At 36.2% G+C, this 24,284-nt stretch overlaps 1 protein-coding gene across 4 annotated transcripts in view; it reads right to left on the bottom strand.

The window, feature by feature from the left end:
• Window positions 1-7,237: 7,237 nt before the first annotated feature.
• The window catches only part of NAP1L1 (nucleosome assembly protein 1 like 1), a 34,928-nt gene continuing 17,881 nt past the window's right edge, over window positions 7,238-24,284 (bottom strand). Inside the window, exons 3-16 of one of the 4 annotated variants that reach the window (XM_040981384.1) lie at window positions 24,124-24,209; window positions 22,666-22,768; window positions 16,793-16,934; window positions 16,471-16,551; window positions 14,577-14,705; window positions 13,644-13,715; window positions 12,713-12,852; window positions 12,074-12,219; window positions 11,961-11,980; window positions 10,402-10,524; window positions 9,893-9,922; window positions 9,361-9,411; window positions 8,424-8,495; window positions 7,238-7,762 (exon numbers count right to left, since the gene is read on the bottom strand). In XM_040981384.1, coding sequence (XP_040837318.1) covers window positions 8,460-8,495; window positions 9,361-9,411; window positions 9,893-9,922; window positions 10,402-10,524; window positions 11,961-11,980; window positions 12,074-12,219; window positions 12,713-12,852; window positions 13,644-13,715; window positions 14,577-14,705; window positions 16,471-16,551; window positions 16,793-16,934; window positions 22,666-22,768; window positions 24,124-24,209 — 1,159 coding nt within the window. In that variant the 3' untranslated portion in view covers window positions 7,238-7,762; window positions 8,424-8,459. The other 3 variants (XM_040981375.1, XM_040981394.1, XM_040981403.1) reach the window with 3 other exon arrangements.

The following is a 24,284-nucleotide window of genomic DNA, read 5'->3' as shown; positions in this document are numbered from 1 at the left end:
GGAAAGTTAGTGTGGCCGCACAGCTTACTAGGAACCTGGCAGACTAACAATCACGGCCACCATCCAAATCACCACCCGTCACCCCGACTTCAGGACCTTCCACAAGCAGCACCTTAATGAGGCCTTCCCTGATCAACATCACACTCAAAAATGTATGGATTTTTCCATAACACCTTCTAATTCATACAAAAGTGCATAATGTCAAGGTTAAAATAACCCATTATATAAGCTGAGGTCATCCTACACTTTTGAGGATCATTTAGGGGGTGTAGGGAGAGAATCTTGCAAAGATTCAAATTTCCAAGAAGCCTCGAGTTGAACTGGTTACACGCTACCTTTCTATTTTCTGCAGAGGTAGCCCCATGTCCTGGCTGTTTGGCTGCCCTCTTTATCTTACTGTAAGGCTAAGGAGTGGGCACCTCCTAGTGTTCAAGTTATGTAACAGCTAGAAGAAAATCAAAATAAGCATGCTCAAAGTTTAGGGCATCAGTCTGTGAGTCAGGCCAATTCTGGAAATCATCCGACCACTTGGTCCACACTATCATACATACTGCCACCAATTCAATTTAAGTACAAGTAGAAAAGTACAGTAGCCTGCACAGGATGAACCATCTGGCTTTACAATTCACCAACCACCTGTGCGATGTCCAGTAACCAGTCTACATTGCAGTTTGCTTCCACTGCCACTTTCTCTGTAACCTCTGTTCAAAGCAAACTCAAAACCAAACCTGTCACTTCCTTTAACTTCTTTCTTCCTAACACTGCACTTTAAAACTCGTCCATTAATTATCACTTTGATGTGTCTCAGATTAATAAATTTGATGTGTGGCACAGTGCATCATGTTGAAAACAGCTGCTAGCATTTAGAAAAAGAGCCAGCCAGGAAAGGTGGGGAATCTCCTTACATATTACTTATAATACTTAGAAAAGTCTAAGGAATAGGGTGAAACAGAGGAGGGGTCCAGCTCTTCCCTACATTCAAACCATGGCAGATAAACTTAGGGAGCAGGAAAAGGTGTTTTAATCAATGATTGGGTCGGCATAATAGCTCAATTAACTAAAGCTCTGCCTGGAACTGCCAGCATTCCATGTGGACACCACTTTGTAGCCCAGATGTTCCACTTTCTCTCCAGCTCCATGCTTTTAGCCTGGGAAAGCAAAGGATTGCCCAAGGTCCTGGGATCCTTCACACATGTAGGAGACCTGAGGGGGAGCCTGGCTTCACATTAGCCTAGCTCTAGCCATTGCAGCCATTTGGGGATGAGCCAGCAAACAGATCTGCTTCCTTCTCGCTGCAAACCAACACTGTGGTTTTGCATTAGCCAGTCAAGAAGCATTCTACTGTAACTGATAGTGGCAGCATTTGGGAACTATTTTGGGCAAAATCTTTACTGAATTGCATTCAACCCTCTACTATCCTAAATCAGCTTCCCATTTGGGCAAATCTCAAGCGTTGCCTTGAATAGATGATTCCCTCACAACTATATACTGTGGGAAAACGGATTTTTCAATTCATCGTTTTAAGAGAAACAAAATCAGCAAATGGCTGTAACTTGTAACAAAAATGTGAGGATGAAAGAAAAGGAGAGCTTACATGGGTGGGCGAATGGGAAGGGTTACTACTTAGTCCATCCTACCAACCCGGTCATAGCAAACCCCAATCTTGATATCTAAATAAACCACTTATTTCAATTAGCATTCTTTACCAGGTTAAGAAACCAGGCAACTTTTTACTCCTCAGATCTCAACCTCATTTGTGAGTAAAAAGCCCTGGATGAGGCACAAGACTTCAGTCTTAACTCATCTTTCTAGGCTGTTCTTAAACCGCTGTTCTTGAGTCAACTTGCTTATTTCTCAAACATTTAGTTCATTTGTTCCAGCATATCCTTGCTCTAAAAATCCATAAATCTTCCTTTAACTCATGGGGCAGATGGTGGCTATCAGGCTAACATTTGCTCTGGTTTGTGCACATGACCCCAACTGCCCTCCCTGCAGCCCTGAATCATGGCTCACCTTTAAAGCAAGTTGAATGCCAGTAGCCTGTGGCCGCAAGCTGCTACCTTGAAGCTAGAGATCACAGTAGTCTTAGTAGCCATTTGGAATCAGGCAACTTGCCAAACAAACCACAAGGATGAAAACCTCCAGTACAGTTACTTTGTATTATATAACACATGTATGCAAAATTCGAAGAAATGTTATCTCAATGGCTTAGAAATTGGTATAGGCTAACCACAGTCTCCCAATGTTTTTAAAAGCTGTACCAATTTTGTGTTGGCAAGGTTGCCAAAGCCATTAATTCTCATAAAAGCAGCATAATGTTGACCCCAACACACTGTGTCCTTGCCATTAACATGTACTTTGTATGTACAGCTATCCTTGGGTGCATATGAATAAGGCACTATTTGTACTCTTACACAATTAAATGACTAGGCCTTTAGGTGTCTCAAGTGATTAAGATGTGAATCCCTGGATTTCCACCTAGTGGAAGCTTTTCCTGAAATGCTAAGTGTATTACAGCCTCTTTGAAAGCAAGCCTATGCTACTCATCCTTTCCTTAGCAACCAAGCAGGACACCGTGGTCTCAGGAATGCCGCATTGTGTATATACCATCCAGGTGCAATTCAAATAGAGAAAGACTCGGTATGATGAAAAACAAACATTTTTCCCCCTTACACCGATGTCACTTAACATTTCATGCCTGGTATCTTGGGGAACTACTGTAGCTTTTGCTTATGCACACACACAGAATTTGATAATCTAGCTTTCTTTCATTTGCAAAACTGTACCCATTTTCTTGCCAAGTAAACTCCTTTCCCATTAGTCCTGGATAGGTGGGATGACTAAACCATGAGAACACAAAATGGACAATCCAGTCCAACGGGTGTACAGAAAAACTGGGTCACTAGCTCTTGGAACCCAGACAGTTCATGTGCAGCTAAGAGATCTAGTCTCATCCCAATTGAGTTGCCAGCAGCTTTATCCACAAAACTTACATATTAAGAATAATCTTGGGCCCGGCGCGGTGGCGCAAGTGGTTAAAGGTCCTCGCCTTGCACGCCCGGGATCCCATATGGGCGCCGGTTCTATCCCGGCAGCCCCGCTTCCCTTCCAGCTCCCTGCCTGTGGCCCGGGAAAGCAGTGGAGGACGGCCCAAAGCTTTGGGAACCTGCGCCCGCGTGGGAGACCCGGAAGAGGCTCCTGGCTTCGGATTGGCATAGTATCGGCCCGGTGCGCTCACTTGGGGAGTGAATCATCGGACGGAAGATCTTCCTCTCTGTCTCTCCTCTCTGTATATCCGCCTTTCCAATGAAAAATAATAAAAAATAAATCTTTAAAAAAAGAGAGAATAATCTTTATGGGGTCCACGCGGTAGTCTAGTGGCTAAAGCCCTCACCTTGCACGCACCAGGATCCCATACAGGTGCCAGTTCTAATCCCAGCAGCCCCACATCCCATCCAGCTCCCCGTTTGTGGCCTGGGAAAGTAGTTGAGGACAGCCCAAAGCCTTGGGATCCTGCACCCGCATGCAGACCTGGAAGACGTTCCTGGCTCCTGGCTTTGGATCGAAGCAGCACCGGCTGTTGTGGTCACTTACAGAGTGAATCATTGGTTGGAAAATCATCTTCTCTGTCTCTCCTCCTCTCTCTATGCATCTGACTTTGCAATAAAAAATATTTTTTACAAAAAAAAAAAAAATTTCCAGTCCCTAGTTTTAAAAGGCACCCCAGGTGATACTCATCAACAGAGCAAGCACTAAGCCCAAATTCTTGTCTTAAATTATGTTTTGAAGGTGGTTTCATTATGCAGTTCCAGATAATTTAAATTATTGATATGTTCTTCATAGTCTCATAACACCTTTTATTTTATAACAAATATACAAAGTTGCTATACCTAACACGTCCCAGGTTAGTCCCTGGCACTTCAGAAATTCATTAGTGAGCAACCAATCCTAGAACACTCAAATTCAGAAATGAAGAATCACAAAGCAGCTATTAATTTAAAGAGTCAAGCATACACAAAAACCCAGCGAAAAGGGAGCCAAACAGAGCTCAAACACCACAATGCCAATTAGCACTCCGCAAAGTTCTAGGTCTTGCCCATTAAACCAACTAACTGATCAGCAGACAACACATCAAGACTTTAAGTCTGGAAAAATACATGACTGGCCTTAATCCTAGTCTAGAGTCCCATCTGATCTCAAGAGCACCAATGCCCAAGGCTCCAGGTAAATGCCCAAATTGGGTGCTTGGCAGCATGAGAAACCTAAAATCAGTTTAGGTTTACATAGACCCTTTCTGCATTCTGCCCAAGGTCAAAGCATACAAATCAGCTTCTAAACACACATTTTTTAAAAAGCACGGACATTTGGCCTGGTACTCTGAGACAACATGTAAAGTTCCTATGATTGGCAAAGACAAGTTTTGTTAGTTCTCCAAGTCCATCTTGTTCACCATTTCTCCACCCTGTAGTCACTGAGCTTTTTCTCTGTTCCTCTGTATCACCTAGTTAAGGAGCTAATTATTAGCCTCAAACTAATCCGGGGACTGCAAAATGGTCTTACCTTCGTTCAAACTGACAAGGGCTTTTGGACCACATCTTAGTTTGAAGGCCAGCCTGTATTTTTTAGTGTTTACCATACATGGGTCCAGTGACTGGCATATCCACCATTATTTCAACTCCTGGTACATGCCGATTCTTTTCTCAGGACTTCACCTCTTACTACCTTCTAGCTGCTCTACCTGAACCTCACGCTTCACCAATGTCTATCAACCTTTAAAATGATCAGCTCTCATCCAAGGTTCACAGCATCCTTAAAAAAAACGACTGCACAACAGCCTAAACTTATTTAAATATTATTAACACCAGAGACCTGTTGACCTCCAATATCTGCATTTTTGATTACTTATTCCCAGCCCTTACTATTTTTCAGTAGAGTATAAAGTCTGAAAATTTCAAAACGTCAATTCTATCCAACTTTCAAAAACCGCACAAATGTTCAGTTGCCAATATTAGTTTGCTACCAGCAAATTCTTACTTCTAAATTATGTCCCCATTTCTCCTTTCATGCTTGTCACATAGTGCCACATGGAAGAAACACAAGATACAACATATTTTTTGAAAATATAATTGAATACATCAATTAAAATTTCTGATGGATAAATACTTAATTAATTCCATACACCAAGAAGGATGTTTCAATTTCTCTAAAGTCATATGTGACTCTTCTTCAAAGACTTTGGCTTCTTATCCAGGTTGTATCCTAACATCTGGATTTTTAAACCAGTATACAAAAATCACTAGTACACACCTAATAATTTTAGTGTATCACCATTATCATTTACATTTACTTTTTGAGTATCAAGACTTGGAGCTATTAGCAAATTACCTAAATTATAAGTGCTGATTTTCAAAAGTCCACAATTACCAAGTATATACAGTGCAGGTGTTTTTAAAACTGAATTAGCATATATTTCTCTTTTCTAAAGCTCCTACAAAGAACTTATGCTTCTACTAAATTAGCAATCTGTTTTGTACATCTAAAGTAACATTTGGCTTGATTCAAAGAAAAAATATAAAGGCTAAAATATTTGTAAGATTAACTAAAAATAGATCCAAATATTAAATCAAGCCCTGAAATCAAAGCATTAAATACTTGAATATTAACTTATATTTTGCAATGGCAGCACAACAATGTTTTCATATACACCTCAAAGTTTTGTCTTTGTTTTTAATAATGGGAATAACCTACAACTCAGATAAACCCATAAATTCATTCTGTCTTACAAGCAACAGTAACATAAACCATTAATTCAGTTCTATTAGGGGTCTTACTATACAGCAACCACTTATTAACAGAATAAAAAACAAAATGTTTTAACCAAAGCTAGTTTCCTTTTCATATTTGTGGTTGTTAAATGAGTTATATATAGGTAGAATCCCATTTTCTCAGTTATCATTCCATAAATCAATTCCTAACCACTTGAGATTTTTCACAATAAAGAATAGTATGAATATTCTGAGAAAATCAGCTAAGAGAACTCTAAGATATCATATAAATGTAAATAAGATATTCAAATTAAAACAACCAATCAGTTATTCAAACTGCTGTTCTCTGCTCACTGCCATACTTCAATGGACATAAAGCGATAATTACCTTAGATTTGACTTTATCATTGGAGAAAATGAGAAGGAACTTTTTCAAGTGAAATGAGCTGATAGAAAACAAATTCTTCTAACTTGACAGCTGTTCTTAAAGTTGTATTCACTGGTCATATTGACCCAAGCAGAATAGTATACGGGTACATATTCATATTTTTTAAAATGTCTCAAGTATCACCAGTATATTTTAAAAAATTAAAGTCAAACTTTATTAAGGATTTCAAGTTACAGTTATTTCAAATTTCTAGAATGAAATGGGACCATTTTGAAACTGGAGAAATAGCACAAATTGAACACTGACATCCTTTCTAACTCCAGTTTTTATAAAAGAACCAATTCCTCTGTAAACCATGTTCCCATTACACAGCTGCAATATTATCTACCTGTTCACTTTGAGATCAGTGATTTCATAAAGCAATTAAACTTTGCTATTTAAGTTAATTAAAAATGGGATTCTATCATTAAACTTGAAGGTTCAGAAAAAGCAATGTTTGAGTGAATGAATTATGACTATAACATATCTGTAAAATGTCAACTGAAAACAACCAAAATCAAAGGGAAGGGTAAGTATTTTAATTGGTTAAGGATTTCCAGTAGTCAAAAAGCTTAAGAGGTATGAACAGCAGGTAACAGAGTATGTTTATAGGCCAAAACCACCATACTACTAAGTTTTCAAACAGTAAGCTTTTAATATCTCTAAAAATGAAGTCAAATGTAATTTCATTAAGAATAGAACTCTAGACCTTCCTGTAATTAGAATCTAGTCGACCTTCACTGTCAAAATAAGATCCCTCAAAATTAACAGTAACTAGCCTGAGGTATTTTTAAATGTGGCTCTATACTCCCACCCCCAATGGTCTGCTTTAGCCCCATAGTTCCTACTGTATTTTTTGAAACATGTGGGAAAAAACTTGGACCTTGAGACAGTATGTCCACCCAATCAACTTTCATTAAAATAGGAGCCACACAAAGATCCAGAAGGCTGTCTGCCTTGATTCACAACAGAGGTCCTTCCCCATGTTCACCATCGAAGCTCAGTACGAGTAAGATACTGAATCATCACACTTGTTGTACAAATATTCAATTTCTGAACTTTTAATCAGACTGAAACATTTGATATTTCATATGCCTTAACATATAGGTGAGGTAGTTAAGTAAACAGTACTACCCATTTTAATACATAGTAAACAAAAGCCTAAGAAGTAGAGAAATCAAAGCAGCTTGGGGTCGTCTCTAGTTCTAAACTGGAGAAAACAAATTTAACTCCTTAATTTTGTTCCTTTAAAAAAGCATTACATCATTTAAAATTTTATTATTTTCTTAACACTTGCTTATTCGTAGATGGAGTACCTTTTCTGAAGTTGGCACCCTTTTCTTCAATATGATTAACTGGGCACAACACTTAATACAAGCTAAGCTTCTGCTTGTAACCTAGATTAGTATAAAATTAAGACATTATCTTGGAAAACTAGAATTATATTTGACACTTTTATTTTAGGCTGCAAAAACAAAAACAAGCAAGCAAACAAACAACAACAAAAAACTTGGAATAGGCTCGTCAAATGATGTAAATTCATCCTTTCCAGGGAAGCAGAAGGTAGACCCTACCACAAAGAAAAGATGTTTAGTTAATGGAGTTTACAATTAAAAGTACAATTAAATATCAGGCTAATTTGAAAATTATAGGTTCTACGTTTTGTTGACCTCTGTATGGGCAACCAATAACCATTCTGAGTTAAAGACTTTTAAAAAAGTTATATGCTAATTTTCTTTAATTCATTAACATTCATTTATCAGTTGTGGTCATACTGGAAATTCTTAACCACAAGATTGGTCTTTTTTTTCTTAAAGATGAACTGTTTTACTATAAGTCACTGCATTTCTGCAACAAAGTAATAAAAGGCACAGCTAATGCAAGCAAACAAATTCATTCAACCACCAGCTGAGAAATACTTTGGTTCTTCAGGAAAAACATAATGAATAAAACAAAAATGTGCTAAACAGCTGCACTTTAAAACTGTATTCCAATAGCTACACTTTGAAAATATTCCAGGAGAACCAAACTATATAGTAATGAATGAACATGCAACAAGAATTTGAGCATTCAACAAATCTCACAAGAAAACTATAGTTAAAATTCTAGCTACAACAAATTATCTTTGAAATATCAACTCCCTTAAAGAAAAAAAAAAAAGGTACTGAGTCTACCAAGAAAATACAAAACCATAAGGCTGTAAGGAAATGACAGTTGCATTAGGCTATTACAGTGCAGGTTATCCTCAAGGACACAGACAGCCTGCTTCACTGCTGCTTGCATTCTGCTGGGTTTTGATCCTTCTGTTAAAGGAAAACAACAAGTCAATCCATCTTCTTCTACCTGCTGTAGCGAACTACTCAGCAGCACATTAGTCAATTAGCACAGTAATTCATTGCTTTGTACAAATTTTTGTGGCACTAAAGAAATATATAAGACATTAAAGGCAAACTCTCTAGTCAATTAGCAAGCCACTGAAATGCTTAACATAAAACCCAAATTTTACATTGTACAGTTAACTCTTTTAAACAGAGACTAATAGAACTGCAAATCTTCAAAACATTTGTGGAAGTGAACTAAAAGACATTTGTTTTGAACCAAAAATCATTCATGCACCCCTCTTTCATACTAAGTATTTTCCACAAACTTTTTGAAAACCCCTCCAAACCTATGGGTCTCAAACTTCTGTAGCAAACAAAGTAAACAACCTTTAATTCATTTTTTCTGAAGCTTTTGAAGTACTCTCATACTTCCTCATTAGGTTAAAGTATCTTCTGGGTATTTTAAAGCAATTAACAAATGAATTAATTTAAAAGAACAAATCCTATTAGTTTACTATGCACCATGTTGGAAGTAAAGGCTTTTATTAATCCCAATACAACAAATCCTCAGGAAGCACTCCCGCATTCAGATACTTTAAAACCTGAGTTTACAAGCCTTCTTTTGACTGGAACAAATTCAGCTTCAATGCTTTTAATTCTCACAAACTAAACAAACAAAACAAAACCAAAAAACTCCAAAAGTATCCTAATAAAGTTTACACTTGACCTGAATTGGGAAAAGTAGAAACTAAAAACGTTTCCTAGTAAAGCTGAACTGCTGTGTATGTAGTGTTTCTCCCTTTAGCTTCGCTCACACTGAAGAGAAAGTAGTATGAATTTTGCTCACCTTTGGGTCATAGTCTGGATCATTTTCCTCATCTCCTTCTTCTTCCCCTTCCTATATTAAAGTTCAAAATGCATCCATGAAGTAGGTACAAATGGGAAATACTGGCTCATAATGTAGGGAAAATTTAATATAAATTATTCTATGGGTTAATAGTCTTTCATGATTACAGACATTGTGACAATGCAACTTAATCTAAAAAATTTCAACACAACTTGAGACATCCAGACAGCTTTTATTGAAAAGATTACTGCAGCCAACGTTGAAAAAGTTTACTGCAGCTTTTGACTTCTTCAAAGAGCTGATAACCCTGCAGCAGAACAAAATTATTTGAAATAAAAAAAAGTTGCTGAGTTTTGTAATTTATTTATTGAAACCTTATACATACATCGTTTGGCTGAAGAGTTCTAAAACCAGTTTCCAAAATGTATCCCAAATCACAGAATAATGATTATAGCAAAGGAATACATAAGTCATTCAACTTGCTTCTCACTGTGTTAAACAGAGAACTATTTGCTCATTTGGTAAACATTACCTCATCTGCTTCTTCACCTTCTTCATCATACTGAAAAGAAAAAACAGTAAAGTGTAAGCATTAGTAATACTAATACTGTAAATGTAAAATGTAAAAATATGAAATATTTTTCCAAACATATATGATGCAGCAATCACTCAGCTATCATTAGATGGGACAGCCTAAATCAACCTTAATCATTGTTTAATATCTTTAGACAAAAATTGTATGCCATCTAATAAATATTATTTTAAGCATGAAGACGGTTCTAATTCTGCTTTGTGTGGCCAAGGGGGAAAGCCTAATGCATCTATAATGCTGACCAAGCAGGAAACAAGCTCAGAATGATCTTCCCACTGGTACAAAATAAAAATTTAGATAAATGAATATAATGATCCCTAGAAAAACTACTTAAAGGTAAGTTATATAAATGATTATCTGGTACATCCCAAGTCTAATACCCAACCTCTGCCCACCTCTGTCATACCCGCAAATGTAATCATCTCATAACAAAACTCAAATTCACTCACATCATCGTCATCATCTTCAATAGCTTCTCCAGTAAAGTATAGCACTGATCTTGGGATTATCCGTTCACGCAAAAAGTGACCAATTTCAAAGTCTGCAGCAAGGATAGCCTCAGCATCATCATCCTATTTTTTGAAAAGGACAACAAAAGCACAAAATTTAGGAATAACTTCATGTGATACATTTACACAATTTAAATAAAAACAAAATAAATCATTATGATGCACTATGTGCTAAGAGGATCTGGGAAATAAGCCATAAGTTTATTTGCTTATTTTTTCTGGTTTAAACAAATAATAATTTTGCTACAACTAATTCTATGAAAATATTACTGAAAATGCTAAAAGGAATAGTACTAAGAAATTAGCCTTCTGCAAATAACAAAGTATATGACACATAGAAAACACGGGAGACATAAAAAAATCACTTCACACTTCCTAAAAGTAACTAAGCAGTTTTACAGCTTTGTGTCTACTTAAATGACAATGAAGACAGTGCTATTCGACAACAATTAAGTCAAACTCTATTTAATGGCCAAGCAATTCACAGAAATGCTCATGACATTAATTAGTACATGTTTTTGAATGTTTACTGAGTCATCGACATATACATTAAAACAAAAAGGGAGGGCATACTTTCAAGAAAGAAATTCTAACTGTAGATGGAGATTTTCTATCCAAAACCGAGATTGTTTTCCCATCAGTTACTACTCTTTCCAGACACAATAGGAACTGTCTTTTACAAATCTGCTCTTAGCCTTAGAAAATGCCAATTCAAAAGTATTCAAACTTACTAAATTTCCAATTCCAATACATAATCTCAAATTAAAGCCTGATCAACAGAGAAGCAACTGTAAATATGAAACATAAAAACAGCCTCCTCTGCCTGAAGATACTTTATGGAGGCTGTTCCTCATGTACGGCAGGCATACTTTTTGGTCATGATATAAAACCATATTTTCATTATGGTAAGAAACAGGATAAAGTTCTACCAAAGCATGGTTAAAGAAATCTGTCACTGGCATTGGGTGCAGCATGTAAAGCTGCTACCTTTGATGCAGGCATCCCATACGGGTGGCTGCTTTCAGTCCCAGCTGTCCCACTTCTGCAACGCCTAACAAACTGTTAAGACGGCAAAAGTGCTGGGGCCTACACCCATGGGAGAAACACAGAACACACTCCTGACCGTGACTAGCCTAGCCCCAGCCACTGTGGCCTTTTGGGGAGAGTAAACCAGCAGGTAAGAGTTCTAAATCTCGTACAAATAAATTGTTTTTTAAAAAAAAGAACAAGTAATATCACGACCCAATAATTTTGATTTAAGAATATACTAATATTAAAAAACTAAACCCCTCATAAAAATATTTTCAAGTCTGCAAAGAAAATCCTGAGCAGTTCATGTCACTGTTTTTCCACAGAGACATCACTTTGGATCAGTCTTTCAGAGTTTTACAGGTTGACTCCATGAGGTGTCAGAATCACAATGCTAGCAGAAACTTCTCACTCTCCACCTGCATTTACTTTCCAATACAGTCAATTCAACAAAAAACAAATCAACTTACCAGATCTCCACTCTCAGGAACTGTAAAATTAAGAAAAATTCAAATGAGTAAGAGATTCAACAAGGCTTAGTATTAATGATAAATATCAATACCCAAACAAAACCACCATTTACCTTCAGGAGGGGCAAAAAAATTAAAAAAAGAGTCATTGGAAACTGTTTTAGTCACAGTTCGAACTGTTCCGCGTCCCTTGTGTTTCTGTTTCTTCTTGATGGTCTTCAAAGTAACATTTTTTCCTTTTTTCCAATCTATCTGACACCTGTGAAAAATAAAGAGGGAGAAAAAATCAGAAGTAGCATTTTCAATCCCTAATTTTGTACAAGTAAATGTAGAATTTTGATTTCAAGTTTTAGAAACAAAAATTGATTCAGATGTTTTCTGTAACTATATTAAAAAAAACTATTTCTAAACAGACGTTTAGAATGTATTTACAATCAACAAAAACACTTAAGATAATAAATTTAACAGTATATTCCTTTGTGACAATGTATCATAATCACAGCACAAGGAAAACTACTTAAAATGGAAACTCATTTCTCATACAGTAAATTCAACAACATTTTTTGGAAAATATGAATTGGAAAACTTATTTTGAGGCAAAAGGACAGCTAAAACCAATGAAGTTTTTTCCATAAAACACTTCTGATAGGCTTTTAATATATTTAGGCTCACATATTGGAACTGTCAATTACAAACCACAGGCACAACCAAACAGATATAACATTCCTAATATATTAATACAGTAAACTCACCCTGTACAACCCATAATTTCTGGTCCATCAAAAGAAAAAGGATCAGAATCGTCTGGTTCTGACCTCATCCGATATGTCTTCGTTAGCACTTCATTTGTGAAATATTCATTCGGTTCAAAGTGAAATTCTAAGACAAAACTCTTAAAGAAAAAAAACACAACAAAGGATTAAAAATTCTCCTAATATATTTTAATCTATTAGCAAGCAAGGCTTTTTCTTTTAAGTGTTTATAAGGACATAAAAAATTCTAAATAATCACTACTCAAGGAACCAAGACAAATCCCAAATTTTGACAAAATAAAGCACAATTAAATGAAATTAAAAAGGTATAGCTTCACTTCATAACTGTTAATAACATGTTTACATATCCTTCCAAAAAAGGATTTTTTTTTAAAGTAGCAGAGCCGGGCCTAACCTTGAAAGATCCACAGCCAGTACTTCTATACTGGTTTTGCCCTTGATTTTGTAGGGCAGTTGATAGCTGATGTTTTCTCCTGTAGGAACACAGGTCCTGTGACATCATGCTTTCACTTACTTTTAAGGCAGAACAAAAGAGTGCTCCCATTTACTGGGTCACTCACCGAATGCCCACAGATCCAACGCTCATCCAGGGACCCAGGCCTCTCTCTAGGTGCCCTATGTGCACCTGAGCTGCTACAACAAATAAACACCACCCGTTTTTGTTTTCTCTAATTCCAAGGCATATGCTACTAAACAAACAATATTTACCTATTCATGCATATGAATCCTTAATTATCTAAATTTCAATATCAGCAATTCCTTCTCACCTTCACCCTAAGGCTTCAATGTCATTTATTTAAAACAAACAAACAAACAAAAAAAAGCATTTATCCATCCCTTGTATATGCATATATATATACAGAAAATATAATCATGTTACACAATATGAATATTTCTAAAATTCCTTTACCATAGGCTGGCCAGCATCAGAGAACTTCACTTTAATATCTTTCAAGTGCTTCAGAATAGGTTCATCATGTTCCTTTAAAAAAAAATAGCAAGAATAAAACTGAATACTGAAAGTGGCATTTTAGAGTTAGTTAGCGTTCTATTACTACATAATCAGCAACAGATTGGAACAGAATGTACTCCAAAATTTTATGTAGCAATTACAAGCCTCCAAACTACAGAACACGGCTTACACTAAAGCTACTTTATAATGCGCTTCTACTGCTATTGGTAGAGGAAAAAGTTGTAAGACTTTTTCCCTTTAAAAATGGTTCCCTTTAAAAATGCTTTGATTATAAATGCTGCCTTTTCCATATGTGCATTCCTCTCCATCTGCTAGATCCTTTGATAAACTAGAAATGCAGTAAGAGGAAACCAATGTTATGATAGTATTTCTTTTTTCTTAATGTGACTTCAACAATCCTAAGACAGGGTTAGTAAGTATTACAGCACAAATGGTAGTGGTTCAGGAAATGTTTGGAAAATAAGTTTTCCAAAGGTGACATCTGTAGTGTTTTTCTGTCATTGAGTTAAACATTTAAAGTACTACTCAGAGCAAATTTCCCCTGAACAATTGTTTCAAATGGAAGCAATCAGAATTAAAACCAAGCAATCTTTCCCTGTTCTATCTTTATACAAAGTATGCAATGACAAGGCAGCACAGTGCTAAGAGCCAATGCGTAACTAGCAACAGGTCTATTCCATTATCTAACTTGTGAAGACGAATCGTCTTTGTTCAATCACAATAATCGAAGTTATGATTTTCTTTCTACAGAGAATAGTGGTTTCAAAGTAAAGTAACCATCCTATAAAGGTCAAGAGTGGAACACACCGTGTCCTTCAACTCTTAAAGGTTTCTCCTTGAGGTAAACTGGTATTTTCAGAATAAAATTACCTGCACCATATCACTGAGTAGGTCAACATTCTTAAAAACAGTCAACCAAAATTCAGGAATTCCTTTGGGATCTTCTTTTTCTTCATCCTTTTTCTCATCTTCAATCTTGGCTTTTTCTTTCATCTCCTCCTTCATAATTGACAGCACATATTATCTGTATTAGATCTCTCAAACGTACTTACTTAATTCACAAGCATTGCATTTTTGTTTTCACACAGGAACAAAAAACACACTCTCAAATATAACTTTCAGGCAAAGGTTTAGGCAATCAATTGTTCACACCAATCTTAATCCCATCAAAGCTACTACTACCACATCCTTCAAAACCAAAACAAAACCAGCCACTGGACCCAAACCCCTGGAAAACCCATTACAGACAAAATAAATAAATAAATAAAATAACAATGAATCACAATAAATAAATAAAAACAAAGTAACTGTTCAACATCCCACCCATGGTGATCCTAATCCAATTATTACATCCTCTCCTTTAACAACCAAAATTAAAATAGTGATGAACAGAAGCAGGGTGAGGTAATACGGCCCCAGGTTTTACAACATCTCAGACTAGTTTTTGCAAGTGAGTTAAAAACTTTTTAAACCTGAAAAATCCTTTGCTTATCATCATGAAACTCAAAGGAGAAATTCATGATTCCATAAACTTGAACTACTGTAAATTTAAAGGAGAAACCACTCTGGGGAATAGGCATTTAGGCTAGTAGTTAGAACGACTAGACCCCTAACAACCAACTCACTAAGCCCTGTTGAGGACAAGGAGTATCATGGAGAGCAGAATAAATTGGATAGCTCTCCCAGTCAAGTGAGTTTCTGGGCAAACTAAGAGTCTAAGATGGCATGTGTCCGCCAAAGGACTTTGGAAGGATTTCCTCAACCTCGGAGCAACAAAATTAACAGCATTTCAGAACTATTGAAATCACCTGGGCCTGGTGCGATACCACAGTGGTTAAAGTCCTCACCTTGCACACCCGAGATTCTTTATGGTTGCTGGTTCTAATCCTGGCAGCCCTGCTTCCCATCTAGCTCCCTGCCTGTGGCCCAGGAAAGGAGTCAAGGACGGCCCAAAGCCTTGGGACCCTGCACCCACATGGGAGACCCGGAAAAGTTCCTGGCTCCCAGCTTCAGATAGGCTCAGCTCCAGCTGTTGTGCTCACTTGGGGAGTGAACAATTGGACGAAAAATCTTCCTTTCTGTCTCTCCTCCTCTCTATGTATCTGCCTTTCAATAAAAATAAATCTTAAAAAAAAAAAAAGAAAAGAAACCACTTAAGCAATACCCTCAGAACATGCCCCACATCAGGGACCGGAAGGCTTTCCCACATTCCCAGGTACTGATTCAGCTGCAATGCTAGAAGCTGTCCCCTTCCCATTTTTTCTCACTTTCCCAAGATTCAGGAAGAATAAAGGAAACTGGAGGCAGTTGTTCCATGAACTTTCCCCCATTCCTCGACCCTCCTCACCCTAATAGGTAATTTACATGGGCATCACCAGAAATAAAATCGGGTTGAAACAAAAAGGCCATGTCCCACAAAGAGCCTGGATTTGTTTAATCCAAGTTTTGGCTCCTAATTCTAGCTTCCAGGACTTGGGCTCCCACCCCACCACATGGAACATGATGTCCCTGATTCTGGCCTGTGCCAGCACTTTACAACAGATACAAACTCTAACTTCAAATAAATTCAATAAAAAGAAGGCACAGATGGCATCAGGTTGAACAGTAACAGTAACTTCTACACTATCTTAGAAAAAAAATAAAACATCTCCTGCTTTAAAAACATCACTGATTGTATAACACTGTAACCCTTCCCCAAATGCCAGAACTTCTGAAATGTTTTTTTGAATCACCTAACAAACACATTGAAGTAGTATGTACTAACCGAAATTTCATCTTCCTCATCAGGTTTCCATTCACATTCTTCTTCCGTAGGTTCATAAATCGCATTAATAATCTCAAATCGCTAGAACAATTAAAAAATTTGCATAAAACACTAGCATCCAAGCTAAAAACTAGCAGTTTCTCACTAAGGACTTTTATAGATTTCATCAACATATACCACCATCTTAACTGCTTCTAGTGATGGATTTCCAGGTAACTCTAATAACTAATTCAGTGGATGCGGAGTAAACCATCTGAAAGTTTATATTTCCAGAACTTGTTTTCTAGAATTTTAGATAAATTGAAGTAGAAGAAAACATTACCTTATCAAATAGAGGCTGATAGAGAACAGCATACTTCCTTTCAAGATCATGAACTTCCTCATAGAATTTGGCTTCTATCTGCGCACATTTAACTTGCAGGTTTTTGAGAGCATTCACCCGTCTTTTAACTACCCTAGGCAGACTGAAAGGTTAGAAACTAGTTACACAGCATCAAAGTAAAACACCAGCCATATTTCTTTCATCATACTGAAACTGAAGCATAAAAGGGAATGAATGACAAGTTTTTTTATTTGAAAATAAACTTCAAGAAGATACAGATGCTGATCATACAACATTTCAAATGTGGAAATTTAACCTGATAAACTGATTAAGAAAATATAAATCATTGTCAATCTTAAATCTTTCATTATAATCAAGTTGTGTTCTAATTGTCACTGCTAACTTCACTGGAAAGGCAACTGATACTTATGAAAATTTGTAAATTTAGAAACAAACCATAACCAAGAATAATTACTTGGAATTTTTTCCCTTTTCTTTTAAAGTTTATCCCATTACAGAAAGGAGAAAAATGATAACACACAGGATATCAGCATATATATTTAATAAGGGACCTGAAATTGTTTTTTGAAAGAATGTAATGTATAATGAAGAGGAAATCTGAATTTTTAAAGCAACAGTTTTACTGAGATACAATTATTTCATCATGCAATACAATATGGGGTACTGGTTTTTGAAAGCCCATACCTGGATTAAGAGACCTTTGCAGAATGACTAATCTAGATACTTCTCTGTCACCCACAGCCCCAAAAAAGTTCACTCAAAATTTACCTCAGTTCAGCAAAAGACCCAGAATCCAGGCTAACCTAAATTTTCTCCTACTTAACTGCTATTTTTGTTGACAACTATTTCAGGCATATAATACACTACAAGCAATTCTGAGTCCGACTGAAGGCTGGTAGAGGGTAACCTGCAAGCTGGACAGCAGAGGAATGGCCCAAAGCATTAACAAAATAGTTTAGAGGAAAGAATTTTTAAAACCAATCTTTTTTTTAAGTTCTTCCTTTCTGTCCTTTACCTTCTGCAGAGGCCCACTGCCAGGATTTCTAAAAAATAACACAAAAATCTGATCAAAGTTAAACTAGGAATAACTGATAGAGCAAAGGAAGGTGGTTGCTTACTCTCAAAGCAAACAGAAACACTGCCTGGAATTGGAAGGAGACTGAATCTAAGGTAACTGTTGCTCCAGATAGTCACTATACTACATACCCTACCTGAGATGACATTGTCACATCACAGACCGTATTCTGACCTTCACGGCTCCCACAATTCGCATTATCAGAGTAAGTCAAAGTGTTCATTGTTTCTGAGACTCAAAGGTCAAAATAACTTGACACTTGAGGGGTACAATTTCTATGAAAGAACTGATTTGTTGTAATCTAAAGTATTGTTTGACTAAGAACATAAAGAATAAACAAGATGCAAAGGAAGAAAAAAATGAGACTGAAAAGTTCTCTGAGAAGGTAGCATTAAAGACAGAAAAGCTGTTAGAAACTGATGACAAAAATACCAAAAGCTGAGTCACGAATGGGGTGGGTGGGTGGATATCTTAAGACATGAGAACGTTAAATTTTCCATAAAGTACTATGAAAATCCTTCTCTACCCATGACATGCTGGTGAGATCATGAACTAAAGGCATTCGGTAAAAACAGCAAATAACCTAAAAGGAAAAAAAAGGAATCAGACTAAAAACAGACTTTAAAAAAAAAAAAACACTGTAAAGAAAATGAATTATAATTTTTAAAATATTTTAAGAAATTTATAATTTTATGAAACTGTTATTCAGGCATAAGCACAACATAAAAATGTTATCATAATCATCAGGATCCAAGAGGTCTGTCGTAAATTTAAAAAAAAACACACAGTGGATTCATACAAGGAATGGGTGGTCAAATATCTTCATAAATATCACTGTTGCCTTGAAGAAAAAAAAACAGAAGAACAGATGAAGTATATCTTAAAACTCAGACATTGAGAAATTTAATAAATATCAATGAGGTAAGTAAAGTCAGAGGATACTGAGTTAATAAAAGTAGAATGCATTAACTTGTAAAAAAGGACGATAATATGACTTATAAAAGGAAAAAGAAGCAAAGTACGACAAATTCAAAGGGAAAAAACCATGTGGGTTATGTCCAAAATCAATCTAACCTCCAAGAAATGTACAGTTGAACTTACTAATAAAGAAGCAATCATCTTCACTGCAGGAAAATATAAAGAAGGAAAAATGCATGACAGCTTAAACAAACAACAACATAAAAAAGCTGAGTAGATCTTATCAGAAAATCAGTATTTATAACAAAAAGAAATCAGAGGGTGCTATACAAAACACCTACCCAACCATATAGCTTCAAAGAAATTCACTCCACAACTGATAAAATTACAGGAAGAAAGGTAATTTAGTAAAAACGTTTAACATATCCTTACCAAAAACCTAGATAGGAAGACAAAACACTTAATTACAAGTTGTTCATTTCAGCATATATTTTTACACCCAAGATTCATTGGGGGGAAGGGAAGAAGAGGCACAGGAGGAGTGGAACTGAAGCCACAAAGCTTAAAAAAAAAATCACCTGAATTAAGCATGTAATTAAAACAAATAGGAAAGAGGTATATTAGAAACCTAAGAAATAAAAAATGATATGAAAGCCAGAAATTAGTAAGAGCAAACAGTGACAATCAAAAACAGAACAGAAAAGGAAATCTAAATCTAAAGCAAACCTATTCTGAGAAACATCAGTAAGATACAAGACAGCTGGCAAAACTGCTTAAAATAAAAAAGCTAAGTAGAAAATAGGACACTTAAATCCAAGTAAATTTTTAGCAGTTCTACTCAACCATTCAGGAAACTGATTTCTGTCTTACACAAATTGATAAAGGAAAACTAGGGAAAAGTTACAAGCCATCTCATTCACCACCAGACAGCTAAAACGGACTACAAATTAAATACCAAGTTTTATTTTTAATCCTCACATATACATACATGCATGTCACAGGCAAGTCTATCATATTAATTAATAACATATCAATAACATTGTATTGTTTATTCCAGGAATGCAAAGCCTAGTATATTTCCAAAACATGTATTTAGTATTTACCTAGCAGACTCAAGAAAAAAGTTCAAAAGATCATTTGCACACAGAAAACGGAATTTAAAAAGAAAAAAAAAGCACTAAATTTAATTAAGACATTAGGGCAAAGATGACTGTTTTCAATACTAATTCTAATGTTTAATACTAGCATTTAAAGTCCAGACCAGTGTTACATAGAGAAAATTAATATGAAAGAGCTGAGCTGAAACTGCCATTATCTGCAGTTAAGATTTTCTGTTTGGCAGAGAATGGGACAAAACCAATTAATAAATCAATTTACTAAGTTTCTAGATATAAGATCAATTTTTGACAATAAGTCAATCAAGTAATGCAAATAGAAAGACCATATGTGCAACAACTAAAACAGACATGAATTTAACCGACAGACCATAAAAACTCAAATAAGACCCATGTGATCTGAACAAATGCACATATATAGATGACACAATATAAGATACAATTTTCATCAATACAATGTAATTTCTAACAAACTGTGAGGTTAACTAAATAAATTGGTTACTCTAACAAGTTTAACTGTCAGATGGGATTGAAAATCCATTCATCAGCTTTAAGATTATATTGGGAGTTGGGGGACATGTGGAAGGAAGCAGCCTACCCTGCCAGATACTGAGACACGTCATGGAGTTACATTACTTGTTATGATGATAAAAGAATGAGACAAAAGAAAGTGAAACAGAAGAGTGCTGTTCAAAGACATACACAAGTGTTTGTAGGAACTGGACACAAAATTAAGTGCTGCAAGGGGGAAGAGCAGACTTAGTTAATACAAAAACTAGCTCAGGAAAAAGCAAAGCTGCAAGAAATGGATGCTTTTCTGCAACAAATAAAGCTAGTTTCTAGAGATTAAAGATCTAAATGTCAAGGTAAAACTAGTCAATAAGAAATGTAGAGAGAACTAGGAAGGACCTTAGAACTTCAAAAGCACAAGTCACAGGACAAAATATTTTTCCAACATAAAAATTAAAAATTTATCTTATGTAAGGGCCCTATAATCTCGTAGAAATGACACAATGTTTATTTACAAAATCTAAAACTGGCAAGGAAACATTTAAAATACAAAAAAGTTACATTCACTGCCTGTAAAACTGGAAGTCCCACTACTTCACCTATAATCTAGTTTCCCAATAATACACCTGGGAAAGAAGAGGAAAGATGGTTTGACTGCTTGGGTCCCAGACAAAGTTCCTGGCTCTGGCCTGGGCCATTTTCCATCCTGTGCTTGTTACAACTATTTGGGGAGTGGTAATTCTGCCTTTCAATTGATAAATCCTACATTAAAGACTCTTGCAAATATGAAAGACAGTAACTCTAAGAGAAAATAAAAAAGATATATAGGAGCATCCTAAAAGGCTCACACCGTTTATGAGCAACTGTAATACTAGAGGACCCTCAGAGATGGCTCAATGCTAAACCCTCACCTTGCAAGCACCGGGATCTCATATGGGTGCCAATTCCAGTCCCAGTTACCCTACTTCCCATTCAGCTCCCCGTTTGTGGCCTGGGAAAGCAGTCTAGCACAGCCTAAGGTCTTGTGACCCCGCACTCGCATAGGAGGCCATGAAGAAGCTTCTGGTTCTTGGCTTCACATTGGCTCAGACTGACCACTGTAGCAATGGGGGGAGAGAACCAGTGGACTGAAGATCTTTCTCTCTGTATCCCTCTTCTTTCTGTAAATGTGCCTTTCCAAAAAATTCATTAGATATCATAAAATAGAAATGAAACAAAATGAGCCAGCACCTCTTACCTTGGTTTAAAAACAACTACCAGCATTGTGGTATGGTGAATTAAGCCATTGCTATGACACCAACATTCTTTACTTCGCTGCCAGTCGAGTCCCACCTACTCCATTTACACCCCGTGTCCCCACTAATATGTCTGGGAAAGCAGCACATGGTCCTAGGTACCTGGGCCCCCGCAGACAGAGGGCAGGCACAGAAGGAGTTCCTAGCTCCTGGCATCAGCAGTTGTGAACCAGCACAGAGAAGGATGATCTCTCCCTTCCCTCCTTTTCTCTCACTCTACCTTATAAGCAAGTAAAGAAAGAAATCTTGAAGTGAAAAATGAGTATGTACCTTAAAAAACCCCAGAGTTGGATGCAATTTTCAGCAGAAACACAAAGATAAAGCAACATTTGTGTGCTAGATACAGAAATGCCAAAAATAATGACCGAAGTACTTAAGCCTTGTAAATGCTATTTACTAGCATCCCCAATACAGACAGAATACAGGTCCCAAAGAAATTTATAGTTCTTAAAGGACATGTGCAAGCCTGTCCACTTCAATAAAATTTGTGTTGATAGAGACAGGAGTCCATTTAAGAAAAAGAAGATAATAGTTGACATACACCACAGAGAATTTGTCAACATTTAGAAACTAACTAGACACACAAAGATAGCAGTCTGAATGGCTTTAAAATCATAATATACACAGGCTACTGTTAATGACTTATGTCATATCTATATTTCTAATCCTGCATATGTCTAATAAACCTAAAACTATCACAGCAATGGTTAAAATCTATTTTCTGTGGAGTTAAAATAAACTTCAAAAGACCAATTCTAGACAGGTAGCACTGGCCAAATATTCAAACTGTCAAGAATCCTCACCATCCTGCATACTAACAGACATTAAGGTTTCCTCTATTACATACATTACCCTAGGTGGCCTTAAAAACAGACACAACTAGCAATGTTGATTCACAGAAAGATAAATAAGGAAACAGCTACAGAAAAGAACTTGTACCTTTCAATGTATCCTGTTGGTGTTTCTACCAGACCATCAAGTCTTTCTTGAAGGGCTGCAAGAATCTGAGGATTTTGCATCATCTGAACAGTCAGTTGACGCGCTTTAAAAAAAAAGGGGGGGTATCGAAAGAAGGATTTTATGAAAATATATTATGCTTCATAAATAGGACAATCCAATCATGAAATTTTTGTGACTCACCCAAAAACTGGTGAGCAGAGATGAACAAAGCAAGCTAAAGAAAAATACACTCTTAGAAAACCCAATGACCAGGACATGTTGAGATTCTAATGATTTCTAATGCATCACATTTCTCAAGGCATTGCTACTACTGGCAGTATCCTCTCTCTTCCTAGTTCCTTCATGCTCACCCACCTTGCAGTTTGGGAAGCTCAAAGCTTCATCCAGATGCCTAGCTATAACTCTTGAAATTACTTAGATGGCAAGCAACACAGAACTGCAAAGAAAGTGACTATTTTAAGCCTGGGAGAAAGATGAAGTAAGTGATCAGAATGCTTACATTTGTTACCTGTTTAATGTACTTGTGTATACATGGACAAAGTTAATACTTGAGACAAAGGTTATAATTGAATCCAAATAAGAATTGGCTATTAATGGCTTTGAAAAATTATAGTCAATCTACTTAAAAACCAGATTTATGCAAAACTAATTATGCTATCTTTCCTTTCTTCACCAATTCAGATATTACAATTGCCATTAATCTTCCCAATTGAATTCTTGGAAGTCAATTTATTTCTGACATTAAATCAAATAGTGGATGATACACAGCTGTGATAATCAACATGCATTCAGAAACACAGATGTTGATCACAGAAGACACAGTCCTGTACTCGGTAAGAAAATACTGTGTGATGAAAGATGTAAGTTCAGAAGGCTTTTTGTAATTGACCCCCAGGTGGCTTCAAAATAACCCAAGTCACCTAGAACTCACTGTTCTCAGCCTAGGTATCCAGGGTAAAACCCTGAAATAACACAACTCTTCACCATTACCCTTTTAAAAATTACCTGCTGCTGAGAAAAATTGAGTGATTTTTACCTACCCTTAACTCTTTTCATTTTTGTTGTTTGTTGGAAGAATGGATTTTCAAAGACAATATAGATGCTCCATTATTTTCTAGATATTAAAAATTAGTCATTGTTTAAAGAATCACTAAGAATCACCACCGTGACTACTTGTTAAAATTTCTAATTCAGATAAAAACTCAGGCAGCTTACCATGTCATTCCAGCCAAAGTTGTGAGTGAATAGTGATGTCTGATGAATTACTATCTCCATAGACCTTTTCCCTTACTATACCCATCCCAAAAACACTCACCCTTACTGAACTGGAGGACAAGTGGACAATGGACAAAGGCCCAGAAAGGGGAATGGCACTTATTGCTTTCTTCTGAAAGCCATGTGCCAATCACTGGCACCTGAAGTAATTTAAAATAATACCTTTGATATTTGTTTCTTCACCAGTTTCTTCTTCTTCTACTTCTTCAACATCATCCAAATCTTGATCAAGTTCAGACTGTTCTTTGCTACAATATCATAGTATCACACCATGGTTCAATTGTACCAATTACCAAAAAAAAAAGTATAGAAAAACTTAAATT

Source organism: Ochotona curzoniae, unplaced genomic scaffold, assembly GCF_017591425.1.
Source record: "Ochotona curzoniae isolate NIBS_2020 unplaced genomic scaffold, NIBS_Ocur_1.0 contig_1014, whole genome shotgun sequence".
Classification (NCBI taxonomy): domain Eukaryota; kingdom Metazoa; phylum Chordata; class Mammalia; order Lagomorpha; family Ochotonidae; genus Ochotona; species Ochotona curzoniae.
This window is presented reverse-complemented; position numbering and strand designations above follow the sequence as displayed.